The 12,054-nt window shown below is 45.7% G+C and overlaps 1 protein-coding gene across 1 annotated transcript in view; it reads left to right on the forward strand.

Annotated features, from left to right (window-relative positions):
- The first annotated feature begins 9,460 nt into the window (after positions 1-9,460).
- The window catches only part of tnfaip2a (tumor necrosis factor, alpha-induced protein 2a), a 31,064-nt gene continuing 28,470 nt past the window's right edge, over positions 9,461-12,054 (forward strand). Inside the window, exons 1-2 of the mRNA XM_038727113.1 lie at positions 9,461-9,649; positions 11,762-11,869. Coding sequence (XP_038583041.1) covers positions 9,625-9,649; positions 11,762-11,869 — 133 coding nt within the window. The 5' untranslated portion in view covers positions 9,461-9,624. The remainder of the gene's footprint in view (positions 9,650-11,761; positions 11,870-12,054) is intronic.

Below are 12,054 nucleotides of genomic sequence, written 5' to 3' on the forward strand. Positions count from 1 at the left end.
ACTACACTGACATGAGTACTACACAGACATGATACTACACAGACATGATACTACACTGACATGAGTACTACACAGACATGATACAACACAGACATGATACAACACAGACATGATACTACACAGACATGATACAACACAGACATGAGTACTACACCGACATGAGTACTACACCGACATGAGTACTACACAGACATGAGTACTACACAGACATGATACTACACTGACATGAGTACTACACAGACATGATACTACACTGACATGAGTACTACACTGACATGATACTACACAGACATGAGTACTACACAGACATGATACTACACAGACATGATACTACACAGACATGATACAACACAGACATGAGTACTACACAGACATGATACTACACAGACATGATACAACACAGACATGAGTACTACACCGACATGAGTACTACACAGACATGAGTACTACACAGACATGATACTACACTGACATGAGTACTACACTGACATGAGTACTACACAGACATGATACTACACTGACATGAGTACTACACAGACATGAGTACTACACAGACATGATACAACACAGACATGATACTACACAGACATGATACTACACTGACATGATACTACACAGACATGATACTACACAGACATGATACTACACAGACATGATACTACACAGACATGATACTACACTGACATGAGTACTACACAGACATGAGTACTACACAGACATGATACAACACAGACATGAGTACTACACAGACATGATACTACACAGACATGATACTACACAGACATGAGTACAACACAGACATGAGTACTACACAGACATGATACTACACTGACATGAGTACTACACAGACATGATACTACACAGACATGAGTACTACACTGACATGAGTACTACACAGACATGATACTACACAGACATGATACTACACTCTGTTCTGCACTCTGTACTGCACACACACTGTAGGTTGTAACCGATCATCTCGTCTGAACGAGCTGCATCGTTCAGGAACAAACAACCACAAAAACATGAAAATAAAGGGAAGAACCCACCTGATGATGATGTTGATGATGAAGAAACAAACATTTATAACGTCTCACTTTAGTCCTCAGAGACGTGAAGCTTGTTGCTGCTGAGACAGAAGACTGCTGCAGCTTCAGTTCCTCTCAATTCAAATTCAGGTGTCTCTTCCTGTCTCTCTCTCTCTCTGTGGTTTTGCGTGTCGTCCTGGTTTGACTCTGTGTTTTGTGACTTGGTGTCGGTTTTTTCTCAGGAATGTTTCAATGAATTTAATTTCATATGCAATAAAAAACCACCAGTGAGCTTTCCTGCACCCCTGTCCCTGTCCTCTATCTGTCCCTGTCCTGTCCTCTATCTGTCCCTGTCCTCTATCTGTCCCTGTCCCTGTCCTCTATCTGTCCTGTCCTGTCCTCTATCTGTCCCTGTCCTCTATCTTTCCTGTCCCTGTCTGTCCCTGTCCTCTATCTGTCCCTGTCCTGTCCTCTATCTGTCCCTGTCCTCTATCTGTCCCTGTCCCTGTCCTCTATCTGTCCTGTCCTGTCCTCTATCTGTCCCTGTCCCTGTCCTCTATCTTTCCTGTCCCTGTCCTCTATCTGGCCCTGTCCTGTCCCTGTCCTCTATCTGTCCCTGTCCCTGTCCTCTATCTGTCCTGTCCTGTCCTCTATCTGTCCCTGTCCTCTATCTGTCCCTGTTCTCTATCTGTCCTGTCCCTGTCCTCTATCTGTCCCTGTCCCTGTCCTCTATCTGTCCTGTCCTCTATCTGTCCCTGTCCTCTATCTGTCCTGTCCCTGTCCTCTATCTGTCCCTGTCCCTGTCCTCTATCTGTCCTGTCCTCTCCCTTTCCTCTCCCTTTCCTGTCCCTGCCCAGTCCTGTCCTCTATCTGTCGTGTCTTCTCCCTTTCCTGTCCCTGTCCAGTCCTGTCCTCTATCTGTCCTGTCTTCTCCCTTTCCTGTCCCTGTCCAGTCCTGTCCATATCTGTCCTGTCCTCTCCCTTTCCTCTCCCTTTCCTGTCCCTATCCTGTCCCTGTCTGGAACAAGACCAAACCTCAGTCATGCCACTTCCGTATTCCCTTAAATACCGACCCAACCCCTCTCCTCTTCTTCGTTCTTATATTCTGTCCTCCCCCTGTCCTGTCCCTGTCCGGTCCTGTGCTGTCTGGTCTGGTCCTGTCCTGTCCCTGACCCTGTCCTCTCCCTGTCCTGTCCCTGTCCCTGTCGGGTCCTGTCCTGTCCGGTCCTGTCCGGTCCTGTTGTGTCCTGTCCTCCATCTGTCCTGTCCCTGTCCTCTATCTGTCCTGTCCTGTCCTCTATCTGTCCTGTCCATGTCCTCTATCTGTCCCTGTCCCTGTCCTCTATCTGTCCCTGTCCCTGTCTGTCCTGTCCTCTATCTGTCCCTGTCTGTCCTGTCCTCTATCTGTCCCTGTCCCTGTCCTCTATCTGTCCTGTCCCTGTCCTCTATCTGTCCTGTCCTCTATCTGTCCCTGTCCTCTATCTGTCCTGTCCCTGTCCTCTATCTGTCCTGTCCTCTATCTGTCCCTGTCCTCTATCTGTCCTGTCCCTGTCCTCTATCTGTCCCTGTCCTCTATCTGTCCCTGTCCCTGTCCTCTATCTGTCCTGTCCCTGTCCTCTATCTGTCCCTGTCCCTGTCCTCTATCTGTCCTGTCCTCTCCCTTTCCTCTCCCTTTCCTGTCCCTGCCCAGTCCTGTCCTCTATCTGTCCTGTCTTCTCCCTTTCCTGTCCCTGTCCAGTCCTGTCCTCTATCTGTCCTGTCCTCTCCCTGTCCTCTCCCTGTCCTGTCCTCTCTCTGTCCTGTCCCTGTCCCTGTCGGGTCCTGTGCTGTCCGGTCCTGTCCGGTCCTGTTGTGTCCTGTCCTCCATCTGTCCTGTCCCTGTCCTCTATCTGTCCCTGTCCTCTATCTGTCCTGTCCCTGTCCTCTATCTGTCCCTGTCCCTGTCCTCTATCTGTCCTGTCCCTGTCCTCTATCTGTCCCTGTCCTGTCCTCTATCTGTCCTGTCCTCTCCCTTTCCTCTTCCTTTCCTGTCCCTGCCCAGTCCTGTCCTCTATCTGTCCTGTCTTCTCCCTTTCCTGTCCCTGTCCAGTCCTGTCCTCTATCTGTCCTGTCCTCTCCCTTTCCTCTCCCTTTCCTGTCCCTATCCTGTCCCTGTCTGGAACAAGACCAAACCTCAGTCATGCCACTTCCGTATTCCCTTAAATACCGACCCAACCCCTCTCCTCTTCTTCGTTCTTATATTCTGTCCTCCCCCTGTCCTGTCCCTGTCCCTGTCCGGTCCTGTGCTGTCTGGTCTGGTCCGGTCTGGTCCTGTCCTGTCCTGTCCTGTCCCTGTCCGGTCCTGTGCTGTCTGGTCTGGTCCTGTCCTGTCCTGTCCCTGACCCTGTCCTCTCCCTGTCCTGTCCTCTCTCTGTCCTGTCCCTGTCCCTGTCCGGTCCTGTGCTGTCCGGTCCTGTCCGGTCCTGTCCGGTCCTGTTGTGTCCTGTCCTCCATCTGTCCTGTCCCTGTCCTCTATCTGTCCTGTCCTGTCCTCTATCTGTCCTGTCCCTGTCCTCTATCTGTCCCTGTCCCTGTCCAGTCCTGTCCTCTATCTGTCCTGTCCTCTCCCTGTCCTCTCCCTGTCCTCTCCCTGTCCTGTCCTCTCTCTGTCCTGTCCCTGTCCTGTCCTCTATCTGTCCTGTCCTCTCTCTTTCCTGTCCATATCCTGTCCCTGTCCTGTCCCTGTCTGGAACAAGACCAAACCTGAGAGGCCTCCACCTCTGCTCCTTCTACAGTCATACAGAATCAGGGATCTGACAGACTCTCACCAACCAGAGGGCCCAGCTGTCCTCGCAGGAACGCCTCTCTGTTGAAAGGCTTCTGGTGGTTAACACTGTCAAACACAAGCTAAAATGTTCTGCACTCAGTGTCGTCTTTGGACTTTTAAGGGACTGGGTTCCGGGTTAAGCAAAACCAATGAACCTCTTTCTCTGTGTTTTTCTCCCACTGAACTGACCTGACCAGAGGTGGAAAGCAACGAATCACAATTACTCACGTTACTGTAATAGAGTAGCTTTTTTGTGTACTTGCACTTTTGAAGTATTTTTTTAATCTGTAATTTTACTTTCACTTCAGTATGTTTTGTTTAAAGTATTGTCCTTCGCTACATTTTCAATCACATCCGTTGCTGAGTAAAAAAAGTGCAGAGAGCAGCAGCTGTTTCAAGTTACTGCTGATGCAAACTGAAGACTTCCTGCTGCTGCAGCTTCACATTCCCTGTGTGGTTCGTTCTTTCATTATTTCGTTTTAAAACTAAAACGGAAAAACAGATAAACAGAAAACCAAGACATCGCTTTTGTTTTTCTGTTTTAAACCAAAACGGAAAAATATTGAATTTGATATTTTATGAGTCCGATTAGTGCAGTTTTGTGTTACACTTGAAAAACCTGCAGCAATACAATATTACAATATTAGTACCGGAGGCTCAGTTTGTAACTCACCAGCAACTGGAACAGGAACACTTTCTGATAGTTGTCAATACATCCAGTGGTACACAGCAAACATTAACTGTTATTAGTTAAATTGGCGAGCTGTATATTAACGAATCATACACGGATTAAAAGGTTCAGGTAATTTTCGTTCAGCCTCTCTAGGCTACACTGTTTCGACCTGACCTTTGTTTTCTGAGATGGAAGAATTTAGAAAGTTGCGCTGCGGAGAGCTGAAGGAACACATGGACTTCATTCAGCCAGAGGGAACGACCACTGACCGTCCATTGCGCCGGATCCACTGGCAACACAACCGCCAAAAATAGAAATGAATGGCAAAAATAGCATATTGTGGATGCTTTAGAGACCCCCCAAAATATTACAAACGATGTTTTCAGGGGAGCTCATGTCTTATTAAGAGGAGTAAAGCTCCCCCTGAACATAGCCTCGAGAAAAAACCCTTGATAAACCCATTCAGGTACTATCTTAGATCGCTCCGGTAACCAGCTGCTTCAGATCAGCCATGCATTTTATGAGGAGTGGGGGAGTGAGAGTTGTAAGGACACCACACCGGTCAAAGATAGAACAAAATGCAGCTCCTTTGTTTTCTGTTATGGGTTTAAAACAGAAAAACAAAACAGATTTGTTGATCTGTTTTTGGTTTTCCGTTTCTCCATTTTTACGATTTGATTTTGAAACGAAATAATGAAAGAACGAACCATGCACGGATTCTTCACATTAAAACCATATAACTGGTGACACACAAGTTGACTTTATTTTTGAAGTAGTGACAGGAAATGCAATCTGTGTGTAAGTGAGATCAGCGTCTGTTCACACTGATATAAAAACGTTATTTTGCAAAAGTTGAAACTATTAATGTGACAATTGAAAGTCCGGCCCCCACCGTGTCTGCTTAGAACAAATGTAATTGAGGACCCCTGATGTAGAGGTTAGTACTTCCATTGGTGGTTAAAAAGTTTTCATAGTTTGGTAAGATGCTTTGCTCAAAATAGCCAAAAAGACATTGGTGCATGACAGTGTTGGCTGACATTAGCAACCTGCTGCTTGCTAACTGGTCATTTATTATACTAACCATTATGATATCCCATTAAAATTACCACCTGTCTGAATGTAAAAAGGGATATGACTTCATATACAGTCCAGTGTTTCCCATTTTCCCAGTGCAGCCCGCCAACTAAAACTGAAAGAGCGATATGGCTTTGTTCCCTTATATACAAGTATAAATAAGATATTAAATCAGTATAAATAAATTATTTAAGGAGGTTAAAAATTAACTGAGTAAATTTTAAATGAGCTACTTTTTACTTTTACTTGATTAGATATTTATACCAGTAACTTAAGTAATTATACTTCTACTTAGGTAAGTAGAATATTTCTGTACTCTTTCCACCTCTGGACCTGACAGACTGGAAACATCTCACTACAGGATAGCAGAAGGCTGTGGCTTTGACAAAAAGCTTCATTCAAACACAGATAACGTTTTTCAGGAGTTTTACAAAAATGCTAAATTGCATGCAGGAAGAGAGCCCACACACACATTCCCGAACCCAGCAGATCATTATAGGAGATGATACTTTGCAGTTCTGGGTGGACTTGATAGTGAACTGGAGCAGCGTTTTGAACAGAGAGTGGCAGCTGCTCTGGAGCCTGATTGTGTCTGCAGCTGAAAAGGGGGCGGTCCCTTTCCCGTCTTCCATAGTGATTCTGACCTTCACACTCTCCGTGCACAGCACGGCAATGAATTCCTCTCCCATGGCAACAAATCTACTACCACAGGTGCACAAGCTGTTGAACTTATTCTACACTGTCTCTGTGGGAATATTTGGAGCAGCGCTAAGTCTGACATTTCTTTTTACAGTCTTTTTATTCTGCTAATATTATGTTAGCTGTAATATAACGATCGTGTCGAAGTGTCCACTTTGTGTGTGCTTGAACGTTAGATATAAGTTAAATCAAATTCTTCGGTAGCCAATGTTTTAATTATAAAGTCTATGGCAGTTTACCTAATGTTTAACTGAAGGTGTGTTGGTGTCCCTGCTAGTGAATATAATGTATAACTGATGGTGTGTTGGTGTCTGTGCTAGTGAATATAATGTATAACTGACGGTGTGTTGGTGTCCCTGCTAGTGAATATAATGTATAACCGATGGTGTGTTGGTGTCCCTGCTAGTGAATATAATGTATAGCTGATGGTGTATTGGTGTCCCTGCTAGTGAATATAATGTATAACCGATGGTGTGTTGGTGCCTGTGGAAGTGAATATAATGTATAACTGATGGTGTGTTGGTGTCTGTGCTAGTGAATAAAATGTATAACTGATGGTGTGTTGGGGTCCCTGCTAGTGAATATAATGTATAACTGATGGTGTGTTGGGGTCCCTGCTAGTGAATATAATGTATAGCTGATGGTGTATTGGTGTCCCTGCTAGTGAATATAATGTATAACCGATGGTGTGTTGGTGCCTGTGGAAGTGAATATAATGTATAACTGATGGTGTGTTGGTGTCTGTGCTAGTGAATAAAATGTATAACTGATGGTGTGTTGGTGTCCCTGCTAGTGAATATAATGTATAACTGATGGTGTGTTGGGGTCCCTGCTAATGAATATAATGTATAACTGATGGTGTGTTGGTGTCCCTGCTAGTGAATAAAATGTATAACTGATGGTGTGTTGGTGTCCCTGCTAGTGAATAAAATGTATAACTGATGGTGTGTTGGTGTCTGTGGTAGTGAATATAATGTATAACTGATGGTGTGTTGGTGTCTGTGGTAGTGAATATAATGTATAACTGATGGTGTGTTGGTGTCCCTGCTAGTGAATATAATGTATATCCGATGGTGTGTTGGTGCCTGTGGAAGTGAATATAATGTATAACTGATGGTGTGTTGGGGTCCCTACTAGTGAATATAATGGTGTGTTGGGGTCCCTGCTAGTGAATATAATGTATAACTGATGGTATGTTGGTGTCCCTGCTAGTGAATATAATGTATAACTGATGGTGTGTTGGTGTCCCTGCTAGTGAATATAATGTATATCCGATGGTGTGTTGGTGCCTGTGGAAGTGAATATAATGTATAACTGATGGTGTGTTGGTGCCTGTGGAAGTGAATATAATGTATAACTGATGGTGTGTTGGGGTCCCTACTAGTGAATATAATGGTGTGTTGGTGTCTGTGCTAGTGAATATAATGTATAACTGATGGTGTGTTGGGGTCCCTGCTAGTGAATATAATGTATAACTGATGGTGTGTTGGTGTCCCTGCTAGTGAATATAATGTATATCCGATGGTGTGTTGGTGCCTGTGGAAGTGAATATAATGTATAACTGATGGTATGTTGGTGTCCCTGCTAGTGAATATAATGTATAACTGATGGTGTGTTGGTGTCCCTGCTAGTGAATATAATGTATATCCGATGGTGTGTTGGTGCCTGTGGAAGTGAATATAATGTATAACTGATGGTGTGTTGGTGCCTGTGGAAGTGAATATAATGTATAACTGATGGTGTGTTGGTGTCTGTGCTAGTGAATATAATGTATAACTGATGGTGTGTTGGGGTCCCTGCTAGTGAATATAATGTATAACTGATGGTGTGTTGGTGTCCCTGCTAGTGAATATAATGTATATCCGATGGTGTGTTGGTGCCTGTGGAAGTGAATATAATGTATAACTGATGGTATGTTGGTGTCCCTGCTAGTGAATATAATGTATAACTGATGGTGTGTTGGTGTCCCTGCTAGTGAATATAATGTATAACTGATGGTGTGTTGGTGTCTGTGCTAGTTAATATAATGTATAACTGATGGTGTGTTGGTGTCCCTGCTAGTGAATATAATTTATTTCAGACGCTTACCTCTGCCCAGTCAGCACCTGAGCCGTGACCTCTGACCTGATGAGTCTTCTACATCTATTATTGATCACAGCTGCATAGATTATTAACAGCTGAGGATCGATCGAGTTACAGAGGAGAGGACGTCAGTATGCAGTGACATCACACACACAGGTGAGACTTCACAGCCCAGACCCTCTGGCTCAGCTCACGTCTGATTGGCTACAAGCTCTGTGATATCATCAGTACAGCTCAGATACTTTTCATGAAATGTTACTTGTAGAGAAGGAGAAGAGGAGGAGTTAGGAAAGGAAGAGAGGAGGTACGAGGAGGAGGGAAAGTTGGAAAAAGAGAGGAGATAGAGGAGGAAGGAAGGAAGGAAAAATGAGAGTAGGGGAGGAGGTAGAGGAGGAGGGAAGGATGGAAAAAGGAGAGGATGGGAGGAGGTAGAGGAGGAGGGAAGGAAGGGAAAAGGAGAGGATGGGAGGAGGTAGAGGAGGAGGGAAGGAAGGAAAAATGAGAGGAGGGGAGGAGGTAGAAGAGGAGGGAAGAATGGCAAAAGGCGAGGAGGTAGAGGAGGAGTGAAGGAAGGAAAAAGGAGAGGAGGGGAGGAGGTAGAGGAGGAGTGAAGGAAGGAAAAAGGAGAGGAGGGGAGGAGGTAGAGGAGGAGGGAAGAATGGAAAAAGGAGAGGATGGGAGGAGGTAGAGGAGGAGGGAAGGATGGAAAAAGGAGAGGAGGGGAGGAGGTAGAGGAGGAGGGAAGGAAGGAAAAAGGGGAGGAGGGGAGGAGGTAGAGGAGGAGGGAAGGAAGGAAAAAGGGGAGGAGGGGAGGAGGTAGAGGAGGAGGGAAGAATGGCAAAAGGCGAGGAGGTAGAGGAGGAGTGAAGGAAGGAAAAAGGAGAGGAGGGGAGGAGGTAGAGGAGGAGTGAAGGAAGGAAAAAGGAGAGGAGGGGAGGAGGTAGAGGAGGAGGGAAGAATGGAAAAAGGAGAGGATGGGAGGAGGTAGAGGAGGAGGGAAGGATGGAAAAAGGAGAGGAGGTAGAGGAGGAGGGAAGGATGGAAAAAGGAGAGGAGGGGAGGAGGAGTTGTATCTTTAAACTGCAGTGTGAGCTCAGACAGAAAGTGAAAGTGAAACTGGATCAGGGCGTGAGGAGGAGATGCTTTGACTCAAGCCTGCAGTCCAGACCCGGTTACGGACGACAGCTGGTCTCTGAGGGAGCAGATTCTGGATCATCCGGCCCCTGTTAGTGAAGTCTGGGCTAAAGTAAATCCTGGTCCTGATGATGTCTCAGCAGAGCAGCAGAGGTGAGTCACTGGCTGTGTCCGAAATCCCCACTCATTTACTACTCCCTGCCCCCTCTGTAGGGAGCTGTATGTAGAGCACTAGTGAGCTCTATTAAAACAACACTTTCAGACACTCCGATTGTTATTTCGGCGGCGTTAATTACGTCATTGCTGTCAGACAATCAGTTTTTTCTATCAACGCAATGCATGATGGTATGTAGGGCTTGGTTAGTGACCATCTGTTGTACACTACTTTTCAAAATGCATTCTGGGATACATTGAGTGGACTATATAGGGTATAATAATTATCACAATACATTTGGGCAGCACTAGAAAATGGCGAGCTCACTATATAATGAGTTCGGACACAGCCTCTGTTTCTCTGTTTCTATCTGGTGGTGATGATGGTGATGTGATGATGGTGATGATGATGGTGATGTGATGATGATGGTGATGATGATGGTGATGTGGTGATGATGGTGATGATGGTGGTGATGTGGTGATGATGGTGATGATGGTGATGATGGTGGTGATGTGGTGATGATGGTGATGATGATGGTGGTGATGGTGATGATGGTGGTGATGTGGTGATGATGGTGATGATGATGGTGATGTGATGATGATGGTGATGATGGTGGTGATGTGGTGATGATGGTGATGATGATGGTGATGTGATGATGATGGTGATGATGATGGTGATGTGGTGATGATGGTGATGATGGTGGTGATGTGGTGATGATGGTGGTGATGTGGTGATGATGGTGGTGATGTGGTGATGATGGTGATGATGATGGTGGTGATGGTGATGATGGTAGTGATGTGGTGATGTGATGATGATGGTGATGATGATGGTGATGTGGTGATGATGGTGATGATGGTGGTGATGTGGTGATGATGGTGGTGATGTGGTGATGATGGTGATGATGGTGATGATGTGGTGATGATGGTGATGATGGTGGTGATGATGGTGATGATGTGGTGATGATGGTGATGTGGTGATGATGATGGTGATGATGATGGTGATGATGGTGATGTGGTGATGATGGTGATGATGGTGGTGATGGTGATGATGGTGATGTGGTGATGATGGTGATGTGGTGATGATGGTGATGATGGTGATGTGGTGATGATGGTGATGATGGTGGTGATGTGGTGATGATGGTGGTGATGATGGTGATGTGGTGATGATGGTGATGTGGTGATGATGGTGATGGAACGCCTGGGCATGCTCCTGATGAGGTGGCGGAGGTGTTTCCTGAGGGATCTCCTCCCAGACCTGGACTAAAGCATCCGCCAACTCCTGTGCAGTCTGTGGTGCAACGTGGCGTTGGTGAATGGAGCGAGACATGATGTCCCAGATGTGCTCACTTGGATTGAGGTCTGGGGAACGGGCGGGCCGGTTCATAGCTTCAATGCCTTGCATTGCAAAGGCGGAGGTAGCGGTCCTGCTGCTGGGTTGTTGCCCTCCTACGGCCTCCTCCACGTCTCCTGATGTACTGGCCTGTCTCCTGGTAGCGCCTCCGTGCTCTGGACGCTACGCTGACAGACACAGCAAACCTTCTTGCCACAGCTCGCATTGATGTGCCATCCTGGATGAGCTGCACTACCTGAGCCACTTGTGTGGGTTGTAGACTCCGTCTCATGCTACCACTAGAGTGAAAGCACCGCCAAAACATCAGCCAGGAAGCACAGGAACTGAGAAGTGGTCTGTGGTCACCACCTGCAGAACCACTCCTTTATTGGGGGGGTCTTGCTAATTGCCTATAATTTCCACCTGTTGTCTTTTCCATTTGCACAACAGCATGTGAAATTGATGTCAGTCAGTGTTGCTTCCTAAGTGGACAGTTTGATTTCACAGGAGTGTGATTGACTTGGAGTTACATTGTGTTGTTTAAGTGTTCCCTTTATTTTTTTGGGCAGTGTAAATAAAAGTAGCACGATGAATGTGTACAAATGTAAAAGCAATTACTTTTCTCAAAAAATCTACTCAAGTAAGAGTAAAACCACTCTAACAAGTTACTTGGGTAGATGTAATAGAGCACATGAACTCTGTGCTTACTATCATGCTGGAGTTTATGCATTATTGTACTGAAGAATGTGTTGACGATAAAGTTGGTGTCAAATGTTCTGTAGGAGGCGCTGAGGAGAACCCAGACAGAGAGAGGTGGAGATTTCCGAAAGTAATGAATCCTGCAAAGATCTGGAAGAACCGCAGACAGCAGAAGAACACTGACGATGCAGGTCAGAACCAACAGAACCTTATATAGATCATTCATCCAACAGAACACCATCGGGTCAGAATCAGCAGAACTCAGTTTAGAACCAACTGAACCATTAGAACATAACTAACAGAATCTAATGTCAGAATTTAAGAGAACATCAAGAACCAACTGAATCTTAGCTATAACTGACGGAACTTTGACCAC

This window comes from Micropterus salmoides, unplaced genomic scaffold (genome assembly GCF_014851395.1).
Source record: "Micropterus salmoides isolate LMB-PRFRI ecotype aquatic unplaced genomic scaffold, ASM1485139v1 Ms_hic_scaffold_18, whole genome shotgun sequence".
In the NCBI taxonomy this organism is placed as follows: Eukaryota; Metazoa; Chordata; class Actinopteri; order Centrarchiformes; family Centrarchidae; genus Micropterus; species Micropterus salmoides.